At 55.6% G+C, this 23,477-nt stretch overlaps 2 protein-coding genes across 7 annotated transcripts in view; one reads left to right on the top strand and one right to left on the bottom strand.

Moving 5' to 3' along the window:
• LOC125970300 (D(3) dopamine receptor) overlaps positions 1-23,477 on the bottom strand; it is a 52,745-nt gene that overhangs the window by 6,865 nt on the left and 22,403 nt on the right. The window lies entirely within an intron of this gene.
• On the top strand, positions 228-23,291 carry LOC125970249 (filamin-C). Of its 2 annotated transcripts, XM_049722321.1 has the most exons (47): positions 228-918; positions 2,808-3,056; positions 5,038-5,135; positions 5,982-6,132; positions 6,560-6,678; positions 6,759-6,836; positions 6,922-7,084; positions 7,263-7,463; positions 7,573-7,683; positions 8,273-8,410; positions 8,554-8,680; positions 8,750-8,886; positions 9,024-9,217; positions 9,286-9,399; positions 9,586-9,729; positions 10,160-10,283; positions 10,481-10,641; positions 10,749-10,839; positions 11,153-11,322; positions 11,389-11,506; positions 11,965-12,227; positions 12,646-13,243; positions 13,459-13,632; positions 14,311-14,473; positions 14,556-14,884; positions 14,969-15,092; positions 15,254-15,410; positions 15,534-15,723; positions 15,960-15,983; positions 16,089-16,330; positions 16,838-16,937; positions 17,004-17,144; positions 17,434-17,562; positions 17,662-17,835; positions 17,899-18,063; positions 18,180-18,383; positions 18,458-18,610; positions 18,692-18,814; positions 18,893-19,141; positions 19,242-19,538; positions 20,008-20,145; positions 20,290-20,405; positions 21,446-21,578; positions 21,757-21,933; positions 22,009-22,227; positions 22,314-22,547; positions 22,791-23,291. In XM_049722321.1, exons 1-47 carry the CDS (start codon positions 243-245, stop codon positions 22,976-22,978), a joined length of 8,568 nt encoding a protein of 2,855 aa, XP_049578278.1. In that variant the 5' UTR covers positions 228-242; the 3' UTR covers positions 22,979-23,291. The 2 variants fall into 2 exon arrangements, with proteins under 2 accessions (XP_049578278.1, XP_049578279.1); XM_049722322.1 differs by lacking the exon at positions 7,573-7,683.

Raw genomic sequence — 23,477 nt, 5'->3', positions numbered from 1 at the left:
TGCTATGGGAAAGATTCAAGCAGGTTCATGTCTACAATTGTCAGCACCGATGTCTTCCTGAGCAGACTGGGGAGGGAGGAAAGAAAAAGCATTCTTGACGCACGCACGCACACACAGGGTCTCCCAAATAGGAGCGCCTAAAAATAAGCCACACGCTTTGACTGGGCTTTGACCAATCAGGGAGGGCCCGGTAAACCGAGCCGGAGCCCCCGGACCTCTTGTGGATGAGCGCATGGAGCGTGATGGCAGGGCTCCGGAATGACGCGCTGGGGGGGGCGCCTTTAAAAAGCCACCAGTCAGTAGTCCGTCTGGACATTCAAGTCAAACACGTCGTCGCCTGTTCCCGGGGCCTCACTGCCACCAGCGACTTGGACAAGAGCGGAGAAGGAAGCGCCGTTCCACCAGACAAGCCCGCTCCCCTCACCTCACCGCTTCGATTGTTCAACTCGGACTCGAAAAAGCTAGCGAGCCAGCGACCCAGCGAGCCAACGACCCAGCGAGCCAGCGACCCAGCGAGCCAACGACCCAGCGAGCCAGAAAGCAGGGCCGCCACCATGAGCAACAACTACGGCGAGGAGCCGCAGTACTACCAGGCCGCCGACTTTGGCGGCGAGGAGGACGACGAGATCCCGGCCACCGAGAAGGACCTGGCCGAGGATGCGCCGTGGAAGAAGATCCAGCAGAACACCTTCACCCGCTGGTGCAATGAGCACCTCAAGTGCGTCAACAAGAACATCAGCGACCTGCAGCGCGACTTCAGCGACGGCCTGAAGCTCATTTGGCTGCTGGAGGTCCTGAGCCAGAAGAAGATGTATCGCAAGTACCACAACAGGCCCAACTTCCGGCAGATGAAGCTGGAAAACGTCTCGGTGGCACTGGAGTTTCTGGACCGGGAGCACATCAAGCTGGTGTCCATCGGTGAGTGCCTCGGGCTTTGGATCCGACTTTGGGGGGGTGGCTCCGATGGGCAAAGGTCCCAAATTGCGCAGAGGGAGCGATGAGGCTTTGGCCATTTCGCACAAGAGCAAAAGTCAACTTTGGGGGAGGGGCGGAATTGACAGCGTCGGTGGAAGAGGCGAACTAAACCCAAAATGATAAGCTCCAAATGAATTACTGACTTGTACAAAATGTAAAATACGTACATGTCGGAAGGGAAAGCCAAAAAGTTTGAGATGGTATCCTGCCTTCATTCAAAAGTGGTCAATTGCACTCAGCGGGACGGTAAAAGCTTTCCCTCGTGGTGACCTAATAAATGGTGTCCTTCAGCCTCTGCAAAGGGAGCAAGCAACTACTTTGGAGTCCGATCATTTGTCCCAGTCAGTACATCAGACTGAATGAAGGGATACAAATGGACACTCATATTTCCGACAGCGTACATTGGGTGTAGCTACTTGCACAATCTCAGGAGGCTGATTTGCCCGACACTTGATTCCCTGCATTTGCTAGGGCAATGCGTGGCAGCGCCGCTTCCGCTACTTTTAGATTGTAGGATCTCAGTCCCGTGTTGCCGCATCAATCTAATGTGCCCAGAGGCTTCTGACAGTCATGTGCGTCAGAACACACACGACCTCGGCTAGCGGCCTCGGCTAGCGGCCTCGGCTAGTGGCCACAACGAGCGGCCATAGCTAGCGGCCTTGGCTAGCAGGCTCAGGTCATTTAGCAGCTCGCAGCCTCAGCTAGTGGCCTCAGCTAGCGGCCTCAGCTAGCTAGAAGCCTCAGCTAGCAGCCTCAGCTAGCAGCCTCAGCTCGCGGCCTCATCTAGGCCTGCACGATCGCTCGGAGGCGATAAAACGCCGGCACGGCGTTTGACGGACGTGGCTTTGTGCTGGCAGTTGTCAGACAGGCGGCGTCGGGTGGGCGGGCGGGCGGGCGGACGGCTTTTGCCGCACCTGACTGCAGCACTCAAAGTGTGCCCTTTGGCCTGCCACACATGACAAGATGTCAGCGGCAGCGGGCCTGACAAACAGCAGCTGCTCGCTCACCAACTCACTGGTATCAGCGAGCGCAGGGGGGGGGCGGGTCTCGGCCTCGGCACGAAAGCTCAAAACAGGCTGGCCTACCTGATTTGAGCTCAGCTTCCAGCCCAAAAAAGAGGGGCACGGGTGCCCACATAGCGCGTTGAAAGCGCTGAAGCCACGGCATCTTGAAACCAAAGCGGCTCGTCGGGCAAAGTTTGAAGCGCGCGGATGGGTCCCATCTCCCAGCCGGCTTTGATTTCTGAGCGCTTCGGGAGGTCATTGAAATCCAAGCGGTATTTCCGTGGCCGCTTGCGCATCTCTTCAGCTGTCAGCGTCTTCAGCGCAGCATTGTGAACACATGACAGATGACGGGGCCCCTCTGGCAGACAACTGCGCCCGCCAGCAAGGAAGGCGCATTGGATCGCTCAAGGGCCGTTGGTTGTTTGTATACGTACCTACTCAGAATAGCCCGCTCAGCCCCGCACTCCGACATGGGTGAAACACGGCCGGCTCGGCTCTTCCATCTCGTCTGGAGACTCCGCTCCATTTTCCAGCTGCTTTAAGAGCCAATTTATTTGTCGCATGGAAAAGAACGGCGCGGCGCAGTGTAGTCTGATCTGTTAGCTTAATGCTATTGCTATGCAGCAGTGTTGGAAACAACAGACAGGAAACAACCATGCTTTCTATATTGCAAAAACCCAAAACATTTCATTCGTGACCTTCTTCTTCATGTGCAAATGAGTTCAACTCCGATCTCAAGGCACTCGCTGACATGGATGTTTGACGCTTTTGTTTTTTTCCACACCAGACCACTCCAGAATAATAATCATCATAATTCTCTCGCCCCAGACAGCAAAGCCATTGTTGACGGGAATCTCAAGCTGATCCTGGGTCTTATCTGGACTCTGATCCTGCACTACTCCATCTCCATGCCCATGTGGGACGACGAGGACGACGAGGAGGCCAAGAAGCTGACGCCCAAGCAGCGTCTGCTGGGCTGGATCCAGAACAAAGTGCCCCAGCTGCCCATCAACAACTTCAACCGCGACTGGAGGGACGGCAAAGCCCTCGGGGCCTTGGTGGACAACTGCGCTCCGGGTGAGCTTGGTTGCAAAATGACTTTGTCCGCATACGCTTCGGAGCGTCCGGAACGTCGCATAGGGGGAAACTCGGGTGCGTGCGGGTGTCGGTCGTTCGACGCCCAAATCTGTTTAACGAACGGGGAGCCTTCAGAGTTGCCGCCGCTAGATGAGCGCTGTCCATTAGTCCGCCTTTAACATCATAACGCTCCGTGGCGAGACATCAGAGTCTCCCGGAGTGCTTAGCGTGTCGACTTTACACTTTTGCGGTTGGCTTCAGCTCACAGGCTGGACGACAGCAATGGAAGAGCGGCCTCAAGTTGCTGGGCGAGCCGCTCGGTTTTCATTTTCCTCGGTCGCTACCGAGGCCAGGCCGAGCACGCTATCCATTCATCAGTGCAGTACAACTGTGAACACCTTCCGGAGAGAGAGCCTCCTGGCTCGCCCGCCCGCCCGCCTCCTGGCTATCCATCTCACAGACGGACATCAGCCCGTGTGCAGAGAGCAGGTAGCGGCAGAGGCTGGGCGCCGGTGACGTCGCGGCCAGCTGTCCCGCAACGACGGAAGCCGTCGAGCGTTCCCAGGCCCGAGTGGGACTCTCTGGCTTTCTGTCCGCCTTTGCCGCTACGACGACACCCACCCCCAAATTTGGGGCCCTGACCCACCCGGCACGCGTCACCGCTTCTGAGTCACTGCCAGTGATTGGTGGTAGGTAGCAAGTTACGAGGCTTCACTGGAGGTTTCGGCTACCTGGACTTGAGCATTTACTATTTATCATCCTGAGGATGTGTCAGCAGCTCTAGATGAGGCAACTGCATGTTGCAATGGCGCCGGATGTGAAGGAAGGCCCGCAAGTTCTGGTATTGCGGGGGAGCCCAGACTTGGGCAAAATGAATTGATGAAAAAGAGTTGCTTCTGGTTGCTTATCTTGAAATGTGTTTCAAAACAAACCTCTGAGTTCACCTTCTTTAAAAAGAGTGAGTGCGAGTGCTTTTGTCACCTCTGCCAGTGACATGCCCCTCCCTCCCTCCCTCCCTCCCTCCCTCCCTCCCGGCTGATTCCCCCTGGATTTTGGAGGCCTGGCGCGGGCCCATGTTTAAGTGTGTTGACACGGGGTGCGAGGAGACGCATCTTTCAGGGCTGCAATGCTGCCCATACAAGGCTGCCTTGTTTCAGCAGCCCGACCCGACCCGAGCCGACTTTCTCGCTGTGTGGCCACAGACGACGCGGGAAGAACATCTGAAATCCTCCGCGCTGAGATCAAATCAATATCGCAAATAAAAAGAATTCAGCACAGCCTCGCCACCAAACTGGGCACTATTACAGAATTTTCGTGTCTCCGGTTTCAATAGGAATTTCATGGATGATGACGCTTAGCCGTACATCGGACAAATGTCGGTGTTATTTTAGATGCCCGTCAGTAATACGCTTTCACTCATTGTCCAAATATTCCTGCGGCATCATGGCGGTTACGTTGCAATGTAAATATTTAGAGCACTTTCTTGCGCTATAGTAACCCATTAAGCAAGCCGTAAACGGCATAGCGACGCATGGAGTCAGATATTCTTTCTCCGCTGCAACTAATATTACTGAGGAGTTGAGTATCTTCATGAATATCTGCCCCCAGAAGAAATCAGTGAATCTATCTATCTATCTATCTATCTATCTATCTATCTATCTATCTATCTATCTATCTATCTATCTATCTATCTATCTTCAATCTGTCCTTCCATCCATTATTGTCTCTAATAACTGGACTAAGGCATTGCGAGGTTGCTTGGGCGCAAAAGGCCCTCTCCGTCATCAACACTAATCCAATTTAGCGATTAGCTGCCCAGGACGCGCTAGCTTCAGTTTGTTTTGAAAGCCAGACGACAGAGTCAGTGCGGCAGCCCCGAAAAAAGGTCACGGGACCTCGTGGCGCGATACTAGCGACGGTCCGAGCGGGGCCTCGTGACCTGCCCTGCGGATGCTCTAATGACGTGCTTGCATTTGGCTAGGTTTGTGTCCCGACTGGGCCGAGTGGGACCCCAACCAGCCCGTGGAGAACGCCAGAGAAGCCATGCAGCAGGCCGATGATTGGTTGGGTGTGCCTCAGGTAAGACGCGCCGACGCCTTTTGCTGTACACGGATCAGACGAGCGGGTGGACCGCCATTAGAACCAGCAGGAGCGTATTAGGTCTGTCCAATCAAGGCGACATTCACACAAGTTCATTTGAATATTGTAAGGCATAGACGCAAAGACCCATTTGACAAGCGGCAGCCCTTTTGCTACTCGTTGACGCTAAAAATCACCCACCCAAAAGCGGGGGCAGACTGTGTGGAAAGACTTGGATAGAAAAAGTGGAAGAGCAATTTCCCTCAAAGTGTTTAAAGCGGACCTCGGTTTGAAATGAAACTTTTCACAAGCGGAGAACGCTCGATGGGGGTTTCGGGGAGTTTGATTTTGCCGCTTTTAGGGTTAGGCCCTTTCAACACCTCCCCTGAAAGAAGCCATCTAATCGGTGTCCCTCCCTCAGAATGTCATGGGAGCACGGTCGCATTCTTCTTGTTTAGTTCCGCGCGAGCCAATGGCCGCAACAAGGAGAAGCGTTAGCCAAATGGCCGGCCGGGGACTGGATGTCACCCTTCTGTCACGGCTCGGGTGCGTGGGGGCCGGATTCCGGCGCGCTGGCGTTAAGGAGATGCGGCTAAGTATAAATCCCCCCTGGGAGGCAACGCTCCTTAACCCCGCAGGGCCGGGGTTAAATATAACCAGCCGGGGTCACGGCTTTGCACCAGCAAACGACTGACAGGCACGCCGCTCGCTCCCAGTACCAGCCAGCGCAGTGGTGCTAACAGATGCGTTTATTTCCTGTGAAATGCCACCGCACCGTGCCCGCCCGAGGCTCGCTCCAAAGGGTCGCTTTGCTGAAACGCTGTTCTTCAATCGTTTGCGCTTCAGGTGATCGCGCCTGAGGAGATCGTGGATCCAGATGTGGACGAGCACTCGGTGATGACCTATCTGTCACAGTTCCCCAAAGCCAAGCTCAAGCCAGGCGCTCCTCTCAAACCCAAACAGCTTTTCCCTCACAAGGCCAAAGCCTATGGACCAGGTGGGTCCCACACAATACCATTCCGTACAACTGATTTCAGCAATAGGACAGCGACATCGAAACACACACAGTAGCGGAAAAAAAGAACACTCGCAAGTCAGTCAAAGAATCAAAATGGGGCTTCTGAAAGCTGGACAGTGAGGGGCGAGCCTAACATTCTAGGGGAGGGAGGCAAAAAGGTTCTCAGTCCTCGGCACTTGCATGCCTGGGGCACCTAGCCGGTGCGCAGGGGTGGACCAGCTCAGAGAGGTAAGCTGGGGCCACAGCCAAATGCACGTCACTCGCAATGCATTGGGAGCCAGCGGAGGCAGGGAGGGAGGATGGGAGGGAGGAGGGGAGGATAGGATAGGGAGGGAGGGAGGCCGCTAGCCACGACAGCGGTCGGAGCGCACATGGTCAACAGCCGCTGGCTTTTTTTTAACGGCAGGTATCGAGCCTCAGGGTAACAAGGTGCTTCACCCTGCCGTGTTCACCGTGGAGACTCTGGAAGCAGGCAGCGGCGAGGTCCTGGTCTTTGTGGAGGATCCCGAGGGGCACAAAGAAGAGGTGACAAAGTGGCCGTGTGACAAAGCCAAGCTAGATCTTCTTGCCGCCAACTCTCTCTCATACTCGGCCATTTCCCGCAGGCTAAAGTGAAACCCAACAAGGACAAAAACAGAAGCTACACTGTCACTTACGTTCCTAAAGTTGAGGGTCTGCACAAGGTTCGACAAAGCAGCCAGCCATTACATCCTCCAGTTGAGTTTCTTTTTCTTTCTCAAAGCCTCTCTTTGTTGTCTTCACCGTCAGGTCAAGGTGTTATTTGCCGGTCAGGACATCGACAAGAGCCCCTATGCGGTGAACGTGGCAAAAGACATGGGTGACCCCAGTAAAGTCCACGCCAGGGGACCCGGTCTGGAGCGCACCGGGAACGTGGCCAACAAACCCACCTACTTTGACATTTACACAGCCGGTAAGAATGTCAAGTTCAGCCGTTTCAATCAAATGCCCGCTTGGTTTCGCAAAGGGAGGACCGATGGAAACCATTCTTATCCACGCTTTTGTTTTCGCGACTCTGCGGCCTTTCCAAGCCCATTGACCGACAACAAACGACCGTCTGCCGGTGACTCGTCTTTCTTCCCGTCATTCAGGCGCTGGCAACGGCGACATCGCCGTGGTCATTGTGGACCCTCAAGGCAAAAATGACACCGTGGAGATCATTCTGGAGAACAAAGGCGACAGCGTGTTCCGATGCACTTATCGCCCCGTGACTGAGGGTCCGCACGCCATCCACGTGCTGTTCGGAGGCCACGAGATCCCAAAGAGCCCGTTCCCCGTCAACGTCGCCGAAGGTGCGTTACAATTTCGTGCAGTCTCGAGGAAAGTGCGGGAGAGCCGTTCATCACGCTTTGGTATTCCTGGGATGCAGCCTTCCTAACGGTTCTTATCTGTCATTTCTAGCCCCTCCTGTTGCTCCTCCCACGGGAGCTCCATTGCAGATAATCCCTCAATCAGTGCTCACTCCTCCTGGAACAAAGGGCCCCCCCCCACCAAAAAAACCCGCCCGTCCAAGTTAGTATGTCCCACTGGGACGGCCGGACGGGTCTTGCACAGTGCTCAGATCAGCTTAGCTCAGCTCAGCTCAGCTCAGCCCCCCACCTCGGCCCGCCCGCCCACCATGTGCCATGCCCTTAGGACGCTTTGACCATGGTGGAGGCGCACGATGCAGTGTAGTGCTTGGTTCAACTTCTTGCTGCCTGCCAGCCAGCTTGCCACTTTCCTTTCCTAGAGAGCGTAGACGCAATGTTTCTTTGCATCCGACTGTCCCTAGTTTGTATTTCTATGGACGTTTGCCTTGAGCGCACGCACGCACGCCCGCCCGCACGCACGCACGCACGCACACATTTGCATCTGCCGGCGTTCCGTCAGAGCCCGCAATGGTTCATATGGAACGGACTGAAACGTTGCCAAAGTGTCGCTCGCTCTGTTCGGTCTCTTTCCGTAATGGCAAAAGGCTTCTTTCTCCTTCACAGGTCTTTTCAGCCCATCCGCAAGGAATCCCGGTTGAATATTCTGCTACTAACGCTGCTGCCAAGTGCGGGGGGAGGGCTCTTGGGATTCAAAAAACCCTTTCTTACCAAATACTTGGTATTCCTTTCAGCCATCAATCCAAACGCCTGCAGAGCCACAGGTCGAGGACTCCAGCCCAAGGGTGTGAGAGTAAAGGAGGTTGCAGACTTCAAAGTTTTCACCAAGGGCGCCGGCACTGGAACACTGAACGTCTCGGTCAAAGGGCCCAGTGAGTCAGACGGCCTCCTCGTCTCCGCTCTTCCCTTTCTGGATGAGTTCTCTCTTCCTTCCTGAAAAAGGCCATACATAAAATACAGTCCAGTCCGCGCGCTTCTGACCAGAGTCCGTATTGCGCCGCCTTGTTCTCTCCAGCCGGAGCGCAGGAGCAAGTCAACGTGCGAGATGTCGGAAACGGCGTGTACGAGTGCGAGTATCACCCCCTCAAGCCGGGTAAATACACAGTCAGCATTACCTGGGGAGGCCAGCCCATCCCCCGCAGGTAAGCGGCAGCCGCCGGCCGCGCTCATCGCCCAGCACCACACAAATAACGTATCGCGGATGTCTGCAGCCCCTTTGAAGTGGAGGTGGGGCCCGAGGCCGGTTTCCAGAAGGTGAGGGCCTGGGGTCCCGGTCTGAGGACGGGGATGGTGGGAAAATCCGCCGACTTTGTGGTAGAGGCCGTCGGCACGGATGTCGGGACGCTGGGTGAGTCACGCGTGGACGCCCATCCGAGCGGCCGCCGTCTTTGAGCTTAAGGTCACCCTCCGCCCATTTCTGGTGGGAAAGACATTTGCGGTGGTACGGACCGGCCATTTGAATGCATCCTTCCTGTTTTTGCCAAGGCTTCTCCATCGAAGGACCCTCTCAGGCTAAGATCGAGTGCGACGACAAGGGCGACGGCTCCTGCGACGTCCGCTACTGGCCCACCGAACCCGGCGACTACGCCGTCCATGTGGTTTGCGACGACGAGGACATCAAGGACAGCCCCTTCATGGCCCACATTCTGCCCGCTGCTAACGACACCTTCCCCGAGAAGGTAACCACCAACCGCTCGTGCGCGACAACTCTGGCGGCTCTTGTTAACAAATACACCGGAACGTTCAGGTGAAAGCGTTCGGGCCGGGCCTGCAGCCAACTGGCGTGACGGTCAGCAAAGCCACCGAATTCACCATCGATGCCCGCGTGGCCGGGAAGGGTCCGCTCACCATCTACGCCCAGGTACGGCCGCATTGACCGCAGCGTTGCACGGAACTTCTGACACACTTTTTCGGGATAGCGGTCAATTTTCAAAAGACACAGACCCATGGAGCGACGTACTATATTGACCCCACCGCCGGCCGAACACAACTTGTTTCTTTTCCTCGGCGCAAGACCGGGTCTGACACGCTTCTGGCATCCACTCAGGATGCCGAAGGCTGCGCCATCGACATCAAAATCAGCGACAAGGGCGACGGCACGTATCTGTGCACGTACACTCCTGCCAAGCCCATTAAACACACCATCATCATTGCCTGGAGCGGCGTCAACGTGCCCAACAGCCCCTTCAGGGTAAGTTGCGCTCAACGTCATCTTTCACAACTCAATGTTTGTGTTTGCGCCACACAAAAGCTTTCAATATTTTTCTATCTGGATAGCGTTTTACCGCGATTGAAACACTGCCCGCGGGCTAAGTATTTACTTTTAAAGTGACGGACTGCATACTAATATTTGATCATAGGAGTGAGGTAACATTGCCTTTGGTTTGTTTAGCATAAGATACGGCTAGCCCGCTAGCTAGCGTCAGGTATAAGGCACGCACCGAGCAAATATCGATCTGTTATTTGAGTCCGGGATATCCCCACTTTGATTGTGGCTCGTCGCGGGTTCCCGACACGTTCGACCCCGAGCTTTCGGCTTTCCGAACGCTTTTGCGCGTTGGACGTCACGGTGACGATGCTTCCAAACAGCCGCAAGCGCACTCAGTGAATTGGATCATTAGGTGCTGGTCGGCGAGGGTTGTCATCCAGACAGGGTCAAGGTCTACGGGCCCGGAGTGGAGAAGACGGGCCTCAAGGCTAACGAGCCCACATACTTCACCGTGGACTGCGGCCAGGCCGGTCAAGGTGAGCACGTGGGAGAAAATGACGGTTATAAAAAGACTGGAGAGCCCGGGGCGAGTCCCAACGGAAGGAGGCCTGCGGCGAAGGCTTGTATAACTCCGCTGTAAAATGTGGAAAAAACCTAGAGGGTTTTAAAAAAAAAAAAAAAAAGGTGGCTTTTCTTCTTCGGAGCGTCCTATCTCAACTGTTCTCCCTGTTAGGCGACATCAGCATTGGAATCAAGTGCGCCCCGGGGGTGGTTGGCCCTGCCGAGGCGGACATCGACTTTGACATCATCAAGAATGACAATGACACCTTTACTGTCAAGTACACGCCCCCGGCGGCGGGTCGCTACACCATCATGGTGCTCTTTGCTGACCAAGTAAGATGAGACATGATGTCACATCACCTTTGGAGAGGACGTTACCCCCCCCCCCTTCCGCCCCCGCTTTCATTGCTCATGAATTTTCTCATCTTCTACCTTGTCAGGAAATTCCCATCAGTCCGTTCAAAGTCAAAGTGGAGCCCTCTCACGATGCTGGCAAGGTGAAAGCCGAGGGGCCCGGACTCAACAAGACAGGTTAGTACAGTGGGAGCGAGTAAGCGAGTACAAATACGTTGCCACAGCAGATTTCCGCTATCGGTACTTTTTCTGAAAGCATATTTCTACTCATGTCAAAATAAGCTCGCCACTTCTTTTAACCGTTGCAGCGGATGACTCATGGGAAAGAAAGCACGTTAACGCTCTATAGTCTTCACAAGCCGCTTCTGCATATACATACGTTCAGCAATGATCGTATCTTTCGAAGCAAAGCTTTAGCGGTCCTCCTTTTTGTATCTGTACTTCGGCATACCATTTGCGTGCATCGACACAAAGGTGCTTTCGGTTGCAGGAGTGGAGGTGGGCACGCCGACCCACTTCACTATCTACACAAAGGGTGCGGGCAAAGCCAGGCCCGAGGTGCGCTTCGCGGCCTCGGGCCCAGGGGAGGCGGTCCGTGACTTTGAGATCATCGATAACCACGATTACTCCTACACGGTCAAGTACACCGCTCTTCAACAGGTGCGCGCGTGTGTCCATTCCACAGCAACGCAGAGATGAGTCACCGTCATGTTGGCATCTTTGCAGGGCAGCATGGCCATCACGGTGACCCACGGAGGCGACCCCATCCCGCAGAGTCCCTTCCATATCACAGTGTCACCGCAGCTGGATATCGGAAAAGTCAAAGTGGAGGGATTGGACACCAGTAAGTACAACCTGTTGTTCTCTGACAATGAAAAAAACAAAAACAAAAAAGTCACACACGCGACTTTGATCCATGAAGGACCCAAGAACCTAACCCTACGGGTTACTGCCAATATTTAGCGATTCATTTTCCTTCAGGGAAACTCGCGCGATGAGCGCTGTGTGCGGTGACCGGCCGCCGCCGCCACCGCCGCAGTCTCGCTCACCGCTCAACTTAGCGTTTCTCGTTTGAGTTCCTTTCGTTTTTCTCATCCAATCCACACAATTACTGGGAGAAAGTAATCTGATTACGGCGTGGCCGTCCGGCGACCGCCAGTCGGGGCGAAAACGTTCCACTCGAGTGCCATACGTTGCCAGAATGCATATTTCAAGGTCACGTGCACTTGCAACTGAGCTGCAAACTTGGAAGTGCCCCAGAAAGAGTTCACGTCTTGTTTTTTTTTTTTTCCCTTTCCCTAGAAGTGGAAGTGGGAAGGGACCAGGAATTCAGAGTAAACGCCAAGGGTGCCGGCGGGCAGGGCAACGTAGGCGTGAAGATGACCTCGCCCAGCGGCCGACCCATCCCGTGCAAGCTGGAGTCGGACAAAGCCAAAGGCGTTCACGGCGTGAAGTACATCCCCCCGGAGGAGGGGCAGTACAAGGTGGATGTCAGCTATGACGGAAACCCCGTCATGGGAAGCCCCTTTGGGCTGGAAGCCGTGATGCCCGCTGACCCCTCAAAGGTAAATGCTCAGCAAAGTGCCCTTCGACAATTACTGTTCAGGCGGTGGGGAGCCACCGGACATTCGTCACTTTGAGGAAACAAAAAAGAAAAGTCTCTTCAACCACGAAGCAAAGCGTGCTTGGAGCTGTTTGTCACTTCCACTTTACTGTGAAACCTAGGCCTCAGCCAAAAGAGCTATCAATTAGGTATTGTATATTCTTGCACCAAAGACAGCTAGCTTGATGCTAACACCAAATGCAAAGACTAAGGCAAATTCACACTGACGTTATTGCTGCTGTAACACATACAAAGACAGCATAGACCAAAGGTCTCGACCGGAAATCTCGAAAACCCCGGAAACTAAAAGGGGGGAGGGGGTCATTGTAGATCAAAGGTCGCTAAATCACGACGTTTGACCTGACTTTGCTGCATCTCAGGTCCGAGCTTTCGGCCCCGGTCTTCAGGGCGGCGTGGTGGGCAAACCGGCTCCGTTCACTATCGACACCAAAGGAGCGGGTGCCGGCGGGCTGGGCCTAACGGTGGAGGGTCCCTGCGAGGCCAAAATCGAGTGCCAAGACAACGGCGACGGCACGTGCTCGGTCGCCTACCTGCCCACCGAGGCCGGCGAGTACGCCATCAACATCCTGTTCGCCGACAAGCACGTTCCGGGCTCCCCTTTCAAGGCGGCGGTACGGCCGGCCTTCGACCCCAGCAAGGTCACGGCCAGCGGCCCCGGGCTGGAAAGAGCCAAGGCGGGGGAAACGGCCACCTTCACCGTGGACTGCACACGGGCCGGCGAGGCAGAGCTCACCATCGAGATCGTATCGGACAGCGGGGTGAAGGCCGAGGTGCGCATCCAGAAAACGGCAGAGGGAACTTTCTCCGTCACCTACATCCCGCCGTTCCACGGCGTGCACACCGTTACCATCAAGTACGGAGGCCACGTGATCCCCCACTTCCCTAAGGTTCTGCAGGTGGAGCCTTCAGTGGACACCAGCGGGGTGCACGTCTACGGGCCAGGAGTGGAGCCGAGAGGTAAAAGGACAATGCAAATCTGCAGATTGGTCCCACTCTTGCACAACGACCTACCTGTCAAACACACCCAACAGTCTCTCTTTTTACCATGAAGATCTACTTACCTAACCCTGAGCCTTAACTGAAGCCTAACCTAAGACACATGTTGCGCTAGTGGCGGGCCGCCGACCTCATTCTTGACAGTTGCCGTCGTCGTTGCGGCGCTTTGTTCCCAGGCGTCCTGCGAGAGGTCACGACCCACTTCATCGTGGACGCCCGCGCTCTCACCAAGGTCGGAGGCAATCACGTGAAGGCTCGCATCGTCAACCCTTCGGGCACCACCACGGATGGCTACGTCACCGACAAGGGCGACGGCACCTACAGAGTGGAGTACACGCCCTTTGAGGACGGTAGGGACGCACGTCAGATGAAGCCTATGCGGCCGTGTCTAAAGGGTCTACATACAGGGCTGCCAAAGCCTTTTTCCTCACTCAGCTGACTGGTTAGAACAATTAGAGCAAATTTGAACTTAATCTGTTACGGGTGATCATCGTCCCATCATACCACGGAAGGGCCCCTGCATCGGCTTATTGTCCTTTGGACAGCGGCTAAGTGCTTCTGAACAGAAGACGGGACAAAGTGTGGCAAGACGCGGGGAGCCGGAGTTTGACAACCATGGTGAAAAACCTCTGAAAGAACGCGCACTGTCACATGGGATCAGATAGAACGACTAACAGGTGCACCGCTGCGGGAACAGTCAGTGTGAGAGATTTGGGCAGGATATAAATACGGAATGATGCAGTGCTGCAATGATGCGAGGGCCAGAGCGCAGGCAGCCCGACCGACAGGCTCAGATTTATAAATAGTCTGTTCTGGAACTGAAGCTCTTAACCAGGCAGGTATGTGTGCCCGAGGCCGCCCGCCAGCGCACCTGCCATTACAGTAGCGCGCCATTACAGGGGCTTGCTTATGGAGAAAGCCGGCGGGCCTCTTCAAGCCCCAACAGAGACTATTTGCCTGTCCATGCTCAATCAGACATATCCAATTGTAGAAGGTCAGCTTGACTCATTCAAAGTGTTTGTGCGCAGGCACGCATCTGATTGAGGTCCTAGTCTATGACGTGTCCGTACCCAAAAGTCCCTTCAGAGTGTCAGTGGCGGAGGGATGCGATCCCACCCGGGTCAGGGCCTATGGACCGGGCCTGGAGGGAGGAATCACTAACAAGCCCAACTGCTTCACGGTGGAGACCAGGTAGCACACGCACAAAGCCAAATAGTAGCCAACCTTGTCTACAGTCGATGCGTGATTCAAGTCTCTCTCTGCGCGTCCGCAGGGGTGCCGGGACCGGAGGTCTGGGCCTAACCATCGAGGGTGCGTCCGAGGCCAAAATCTCTTGCAAAGACAACAAAGACGGAAGCTGCAGCGTGGAGTACGTCCCCTTCACGCCCGGAGACTACGACGTCAACATCAACTACGGCGGTCACCCCATCCCGGGCAGTCCCTTCAAAGTGCCCGTCAAAGACCCCGTGGACCCCAGCAAGGTCAAGTGCTCCGGTCCCGGCCTGGGTTCCGGAGTGAGAGCGCACATCCCTCAAACGTTCACGGTGGACTGCACTCGGGCTGGGCAGGCTGCGCTGGATGTCAAAGTGTTTGGACCGACAGGTCGGAGGGGATTTCCATTTCGGGGGGGGGGGGCTTCGCAGTGATGTGCAGCCAATCGTCTAACACTAAAGGTTTTGTTCAAAGGTACCACGGAGCCAGTGGGTGTCAAAAACAATGGTGACGGCACCCACACGGTTCACTACACCCCAGCTCAGGACGGACCCTACACCGTGGCAGTCAAATATGCAGAGCAGGACGTCCCGCATAGGTATGTATGTGCTGCAAATCAAATTCTTCAACGTGACAACGCCTGCCAAGGTGCATCTACGTGCAGTCGATTCAGAATTGTCGGTGTCCTATAGCATGAACAGTCACTGTCCATCCTCTGGCAACATTCCATTCAATTCCATTTCCCTCTGCCGTCAACAGTCCATTCAAGGTCACGTCTCAGCCCGGGCACGACGCCAGCAAGGTGCGAGCCAGCGGACCCGGTCTGGACAGCAAAGGCGTGTCCGCCAGCCTTCCCGTAGAGTTCACCATTGACGCTCGCGATGCCGGCGAGGGGCTGCTCACTGTGCAGATTCTGGTCGGTCTCCCTCCCTCCCTCCCTCCCTCCCTCCCTCCCTCCCTCCCACTCGAGCGCTTGCTTGCTTGCTTGCCTGTCCCTTCACCTCCGCCCACGACATAACCCAAACGCTCTGGCCGACAGGACCCGGAGGGCAAGCCGAAGAACGCCAGCATCCAGGACAACAGGGACGGCACCTACACCGTGTCCTACGTCCCCGACTCCATCGGCCCGTACACCATCACCATCAAATACGGAGGGGATGAAATTCCGTACTCGCCCTACAGGATTCAGTCCAATCCCACGGGAGATGCCAGCAAGTGTCGCCTCACAGGTAACTCCGTTCCTGTTTAGATTTGGCAAGAATTTCTGAAAATACAGAGAAAAGCTACAGCAAGGCATATCATGGGTTCTCCCTGCCGTGAACATTCTCCGCCTCTTGATGATAATCTCGATCAACACGCTGCGCCCCGTGCAGCACCGGAGGAGCACAACTCTTACGTTGAAGTAGCTGAGCGGTGACGGTTTTGCTCTATTTATTTCCAACACAACCTTTTTTTTCCTTTGCAGTGTCAATAGGAGGACACGGCGTATGTAAGTCATGCTTTTTTTACATTTGTACGGGAAAGCCTCCAAAAATGAATACGACGGACGACTGGACTTTCTTTGCTTTGTTGCTTTGTTTGTTTTTCCCAACAGCGGGCCTTCAGAAGCTGCAGACCTCAGAGGACACGGTCATCACGGTAGATGCTAAGGCCGCCGGCAAGGGCAAGGTAACGTGCAAGGTGTTGACGCCGCAAGGGATGGAGCTGGACATGGACGTGGTGGAGAATCGCGACGGCACCTTCGACATTTACTACACGGCCCCCGAACCCGGCAAATACGTCATCACCATTCGCTTCGGAGGCCAAAACATCCCCAAGAGCCCCTTCCACGTGGTGGTGGGTAAACCAAAACGCCGTGCTGTCTGTCACCATTCCAAGAGGAACACATGCTTTTTAAGACGGAATCAATCTAAATGAACAAATAGCGTCTCATCGAGGTGGCTACAAATGAAGCCTAAATAACTCTGTTTTTGTCATGTGAAAAATAAGACCAAGCAAAAAAAGCTATTTGGAACTGTTCCTAATCCCCCCCCCGGCCACCTTGACTAAGTCAGAAGAAAAACCAAGCGAAACCTCACACATTTTTAGGGGGCATTTTGAATCGGGGCAATCGGGCAAAATGAGCAAGTGAACACTTTGAAGTAGCGCTCAGCGATGTCACAGACCTTCAGGCTTGTGCAGGAAAAGCCCACTAGCACATCGGAAACGTACGTATTGATTGCCACCACAAGCACCGGGCGTGTGCATAGCCTTTCAATATAGTGCCGTGCTGATGGATAGATAAGACAAAAATCTGCCCAAATCTTTTGCACAAATGCCACCCGTGTTTGTTTTGTCCCAAAGGCCTCAAATGAGCCGGTTGCCCCTCGCGACACGGTGGACCCTCTCTTCAGGCCGGTCAACTTCCTGGTGCCTTTCACGCCGCAGCAAGGAGAAATATCAGGTGGCAAAACGCCGAGGTCATTAAAGCTACCCCCCCGCACGAGCTAACCCGTCCCGCCGTTGTCAGGTGAGGTCCGGATGCCCTCGGGCAAGACGGCCAGGCCGCATATCACCGACAATAAAGACGGCACCATCACCATCAAGTACCAACCCACCGAGAGAGGCCTGCACGAGATGGACATCAAATATGAAGGCAACCACATTCCAGGTCGGCAAAAATGACGCACCCTGCAAGCCATGTCAAACTCGCTCGATTAGACTTTGACCGTGTTTGTCGGAACTTTGATCCCATGAAAAGGGGCCGGGGTCCAAGGTCGAGGCTGAATTCAAGCAACAATGTGATATTTGTAGTGAAGCTGGAGCATGAAATTCGGGTTGGAATATGTTAAAAGGCTGAAGCCAAACTAGAATGCGCTAGAAATCATGGAAATGAAGACTGACGGTGAAATCAGCAAAGAGTCCTAAAGCAGGCTTCGCCATGCTTTTGCTGACTACAGGAAGCCCTCTGCAGTTCTTTGTGGACGCCGTGAACAGTGGAGTGGTGTCGGCCTACGGTCCCGGCCTGAGTTACGGCATGGTCAACAAAGCCGCCACCTTCACTGTGGTCACCAAGAACGCGGGCGAAGGTACGACACAAGGCGGATTCAAAGCGACATGCAATTTCAAATGCCGGCCGATGTCAAGATGGGAGAAAAGAATGACTGGTGGCTTTTGTGTGCGGGCAGGCGGTCTCTCCCTGGCAGTGGAGGGCCCATCTAAGGCAGAGATCACCTGCAAGGACAACAAAGACGGCACCTGCACCGTGTCCTATCTTCCCACGGCGCCCGGAGACTACAGCATTATTGTCAAGTTTGACAACAAGCACATTCCCGGCAGCCCCTTTGTCGCCAAGATCACCGGTGGGTAGGGAAATGAATTCATCCGTTGCCCGGCGCTCAAAGACACCTTTCTCTCTCGCCAAGGCGACGACAGCATTACCCGCACGTCCCAGCTGAACGTGGGCACGTCCGCCGACGTTTCGCTCAAGATCACCGAAACGGACCTGAGCTCTCTCAGCGCCAGCATCCGAGCGCCCTCGGGCAACGAGGAACCCTGCCTGCTCAAGAGGCTGCCCAACAGACACCTCGGTGAGAACGCGTCGAGCGGGTCGACCGCAGCCGAGCTCCGCCCCGCCCCGCCCCGCCCTGCCTGCTTTAGCCCTGGAGTCCAAACGCATTTAACTGACGCCCGTCGGCTCCCTCAGGTATCTCATTCACCCCGAAAGAGGTGGGCGAGCATGAAGTGAGCGTGAGGAAGAACGGCGTACACGTCGCCAACAGCCCCTTCAAGATCATGGTCGGCCAATCGGAGATCGGCGAGGCCAGCCGGGTAAAAGCCTTCGGCAAAGGCCTGGTGGAGGCGCACACGTTTGAGATGGCCGAATTCTTTGTGGACACCAGGAACGCCGGTACGCTCGCTCCGACAACCTCTCCACCGCCGCCCAGTGCGGCCGGGGAAATGTGACGGATGGCTTTTCTTCAGGTTACGGCGGGCTGGCGTTGTCCATCGAGGGTCCCAGCAAAGTGGATATCAACTGCGAAGATATGGAGGACGGGACGTGCAAGGTGACCTACTGTCCGACAGAGCCCGGAAATTACACCGTTAACATCAAGTTTGCCGAAAAGCACATCCCAGGTTCGGAATTGACAGATAGCAAAGGCGGCGGATGAGGTCGGAAAATGTCTGGTGGAAAATGCGCCTCTCGGTTTCCTCCAGGAAGTCCGTTCACAGTGAAGGTGACCGGCGAAGGGAGGATGAAGGAGAGCATAACCAGAAAGAGGCAGGCGTCCTCCATCGCTTCGGTGGGCAGCACCTGCGGACTCAACCTGAAGATTCCAGGTCAGCCGGCTGTCCCGGGACGGCGGAGCGAAGCCGACGGTGCCGAGCGCTTCCGGCAACCTTCTCCTTTGCGCCTAGGAAACTGGTTCCAGACGGTGTCGGCCCAAGAGAGGCTCACCCGGACGTTCACCCGCAGCAGCCACACGTACACGCGCACCGAGCGCACCGAGATCAGCAAAACCCGCGGCGGCGAGACCAAGCGGGAAGTTCGGGTAGAGGAGAGCACGCAGGTGGGCGGAGGGGGCAGCCCCTTCAGAGACGTCTTTGGAGACTTCCTGGGCCGGGAGAGCCTGAGCAGCTTCGCCGGCATCGCGGCCAGACCCGAAGGTGACCTCCTTAAACGGTCTCGTGCGTTTGTCTGGTATTCTCGCCCACCGACTCGTCGACGGACGGGGATCCAAACGTGTATGTCTTCTTTCTATCCAAGCGCGTGGCGGCGGCGCCGATGTTGCGGGCGAGATGGGCTCGCAGGCCATGACGGCCCAGGTGACCAGCCCCGGGGGCAAGACGGTGGACGCCGACATCGTGGACGGAGGAAACAGCACGTACAGCGTGCGCTTCGTCCCCCAGGAGATGGGAGCGCACACCGTCAACGTCAAGTACCGAGGCCAGCACGTCCCCGGGAGCCCCTTCCAGTTTACCGTGGGGCCCATGGGGGAAGGAGGCGCGCACAAGGTCCGGGCGGGAGGCCCCGGCCTGGAAAGAGGCGTGGCCGCAGCACCTTGTAAGTGAACGTGGCAAAGAGAGAGAGAGAGAGAGAGCAGACCGTAGCGCTGTTGTCAAACCATCGCGCAACATCTCCTTGAGAACACCAAAACAAGAGCGCACAGCTGGCTTTTCGTATCCAGTCCATCATTTCGTTTCACACAAGTCGGCGGCTAGCTTCATGCTAACATATACTAGGTACATGATGTGCTAAATTGGATCTGAATTTCAGCTATATTGTCTTTTATTTTTTCACTTCTTGGAAAATCTGGAGCTAAAGCATCGCATTCCGTCTAACAAAATTCCAACACTTCAAACAACCTAACCCTAACCCATTGGGAGCACACGTCGTTTATTCTTGCGCTGCATGTCTTGCAGTCCGGCGTGTTGTGGCAAAGGATGGCAGGCAATACCTTCCAAATTTGGATGGGAAGCCCCCTAAAAGGAACCAACTTTCACTCGACTTTTCTTTTTCCCTCTCTCTTCAGCTGAATTTAGCATCTGGACTAGAGAGGCTGGCGCCGGGGGCTTGTCCATTGCCGTGGAAGGGCCCAGCAAGGCGGAAATCTCCTTTGAGGACAGAAAGGACGGCTCCTGCGGCGTCTCTTACATCGTCAAAGAACCCGGTCGGTCATTGTCCTTATTTTCTTTTTCGTCCAAGCGCGTCCTTCCGCCCGCCCGCCCGCCTGCCCGCCCCCGTTTGGTCTGTCTGTTTTTTTTCCCTCCAGGTTGCGCGGTGCTGAAAGCTAATAAGCCGTCTGTTCCCTCAGGTGACTACGAGGTGTCGATTAAGTTCAACAACGAGCACATCCCCGACAGCCCGTTCATCGTTCCCATCGCGACCCTGTCGGACGAAGCCCGCAGGCTCACGTTCAGCAGCCTGCAGGTGAGAATTGCCCAAAGGAATCTAAGCGTGTCAAGCCGGAGGAGAGCGGCGCCTGCCGCCTCTTTGCCCTTGACGTGTCAATGAAGCGCAGCCACGGGCCGCTAAAGGTCGGGATTAACTGTGCCCCGCTGCGCGCCGCTCGTCAGTGGCGACGGGGACAACAATGACGCAATCGCCTTTCATTCACAATGGCAAAGCTCTGTGACATGCCGTACACCGCCAAAAGAAATCATAATATCATGATGTCAACTTTCCAGTTCTGTCCTCGATGAGCTTGCCGAAGGAGTCGACGGTTGCGCTCGGCTCACTTTTTAACAATCGTTCGCAATGAACTTTGGGTTCTGGCGCCCGAGATTGCCAGGAACCCCCGGACGTCGTCTCCAGAGCGCTGGCCCTGACCCGAAGCGGTGTCATAAGGCGGAGCACGAGCCGGTGCTACGGCAAGCTCCCTCCCTATCGCCCGCCGTATTGCAAATTAGCAAGGTGCTGAGCAAAAGGTGCAAAAAAAGGTCAAAGCGTTTTCGGTACGGACAAAGAGGTCTACGGAAAACCCAGGTCCGGTCCGGGACGTACCGCACCGCTGCACCCCCTTTTAGGTTGGGCCTGAAAGCCCGTCCGTCACCATGAATGGTGTATTTGTTCAAAGCGGGCCTGTGGGTCAGGGAGGAGCAACGTCCAAGCAAACGTGTGTGGTGTCAGCGACCGGGCTCACTTCATACTAGCTCCGTTTATTTGCCTTCACACTTTTCACAGCCAGCAACATTGAAACTGGCTTTTTGTAATTGGGTGGGGTGGGGGGGAGATTTTCTGCCACCAGAGGCCTGCCCAAGTGCAATATCAGAGCAAGACTTCAAATGTCAGGCAAGCTCTCGTCTGCCGCGGGGGCACAAACACCAAACGGCTCGCTATCAACTCTGACCTTTCCTGCCTCGCCGCATCTATTCTGGTCCGGCGGCCGGCCGGGATGACTCACATACCGGCCCCTCCCTCGTGGGGCCACACACGCACACACGCGCGCGCATAATGCATTCTTTTTTCAGGAGAAGGATTTGAAGGTGAACCAAGAAGCCTCGTTCATGGTGCAGCGCAACGGCGCTCGCGGCGTGGTGGACGCCAAAGTCCACACCCCCTCCGGCAGCTCCGAGGAGTGTTATGTCACCGAGCTTGATGGCGGTAAGCCACTCCCTGCAAAGCAAGCGCCCCTTCCTCTCCACTACTTACTGCCGAGACACTGGCAAATCCCAAAAACGGAGAAGCGACCCTAGCTTTGTTTCTACAAGGCCTCCCTCCGTTGCCTCCATGGATGCATTCAGAATGCAGCAAGCCGTCTCTCCTTTTCTTTGGCCCTCAGACAAGACCGCCGTCCGCTTCATTCCCCGCGAAAACGGCGTCCACTCCATCGACGTCAAGTTCAACGGCTGCCACATTCCCGGAAGCCCCTTCAACGTGCGGATGGGAGATCCCGGACTGATCGGGGATCCGGGCATGGTTACGGCGCACGGCCCCGGCCTGCTGGGCGGAATCACCGGTGGGCACCGCCGTCCGCTCGTCCGGTGAAGGGAGTCGCTTTTGAACCGTAGGCTTGTGGACTTTCCCGGCGTAGGCGCGCCCTCCGACTTTGTGGTCAACACGTGCAACGCCGGGCCGGGCACGCTGTCGGTAAACATCGACGGGCCGTCCAAGGTCAAGATGGACTGCTGCGAGTGTCCCGAAGGCTACAAAGTCACCTACATCCCCATGGCGCCCGGCAACTATCTCATCACCATCAAGTACGGCGGGCCGCAGCACATTGTCGGGAGCCCCTTCAAAGCTAAAGTCACAGGTAAGCTGCTAGCCGGTGGGACATTTTGGTGGGATGGAGTCGCAATGAATATTTTCAAGACGCTGGCCGCTTTTGATGTGCCGCAGGCGCCCGCCTGTCAGGCGGACACAGCCTGCACGAGACCTCGTCCGTCCTGGTGGAAACGGTCACCAAGTCGTCCAAAGTGGGCGGCGGCGGCGGCGGCGGCGGCGGCGGCGGCGGCGCTTTCGCCTCCTCCAAGCTGACGTCGGACGCCGGCAAGGTGGTCTGCCGCGGGACGGGCCTGAGCAAGGCCACGGTGGGACAGAAAAACAATTTCACAGTCGACAGCGGCAAAGCAGGTGAGGCGCCGTCATCGGCTCGTCGTCGGCTCGTCGTCGGCTAGTCGTTTCGTAGCTTTGCAAAGCAGCCGTGAAGGAGGGCGCTTCTTTTGTTAGCATTTGCGAGGCTAGCGCGTGCTAAATGAGCTGCTCGATCTTGCGCTTTGCAGAAGAAAAGAAGCCGGTAAGATCCAGAAAATGGACGCCGCGCATGCCACACGTAGTTTGATTGACTTGATTTTTTGTTGGCCTTTTTGTGCGCAGGCAGCAACATGCTGATGGTGGGCGTGCACGGGCCTCACGCTCCGTGCGAGGAGGTCTACGTCAAGCACATGGGCAACAAGCTCTACAACGTCACCTACACCGTCAAGGACAAGGGCAGCTACACGCTCATCGTCAAATGGGGAGACGACAACGTCCCCGGCAGCCCCTACAAAGTGGCCGCGTCCTAAAAAAAAGCCCAATCATTTGCTGTCCTCCGCTTTGGACTGAGAACCACTGACTGCACTAAAGCTCGGGCAGATATGCGTACGTGCGGGCGGGCGGGCGTGCGTGTGCCAAATTGCGTGTGAAATCCCAGATGCTGCATTTACAAATAAGCAAAGCGACGTCAAGGCAACGAGCCAGAGGTGCGTTTGTTTGCCCTCCGCTCTGAAAGCACAAGCACAGTGTGGCACACTGCTTTTTGTATGGGTTCTTCTTGCCTTCTTTTCTTATATTAACCTTTTTTTTGCAGACCTAATAAAGACTTCACTGTTAAACGGAGCCGTTGCATCTTACATATTTGATTGCATAGCGTGTTAGCTTTAGCCCCCACGCAAAACGACGAGCGTGGACTCTCAGCCGGGCTCCGCCGTCGGGCCTTTGGATGATTTCCGAGCGCCGCTTCCTCCCCCTGTGACTGGCAATTTTCCGCAAACAACAGGAGCTCTCCCTCGAGAAGCTTTGGAG

This window comes from Syngnathus scovelli, chromosome 6, assembly GCF_024217435.2.
Source record: "Syngnathus scovelli strain Florida chromosome 6, RoL_Ssco_1.2, whole genome shotgun sequence".
NCBI lineage: Eukaryota > Metazoa > Chordata > Actinopteri > Syngnathiformes > Syngnathidae > Syngnathus > Syngnathus scovelli.
This window is presented reverse-complemented; position numbering and strand designations above follow the sequence as displayed.

Coding starts and splice junctions, on each gene's coding strand:
- LOC125970249 (XM_049722321.1), top strand. CDS start 243: ATGGCAGGGCTCCGGAATGACGCGCTGGGGGGGGCGCCTTTAAAAAGC. Junction 10,284..10,480: donor CTGCGGCCAGGCCGGTCAAG/GTGAGCACGTGG, acceptor TCTCCCTGTTAG/GCGACATCAGCATTGGAATC. Junction 17,563..17,661: donor CACCAAGAACGCGGGCGAAG/GTACGACACAAG, acceptor GTGTGCGGGCAG/GCGGTCTCTCCCTGGCAGTG.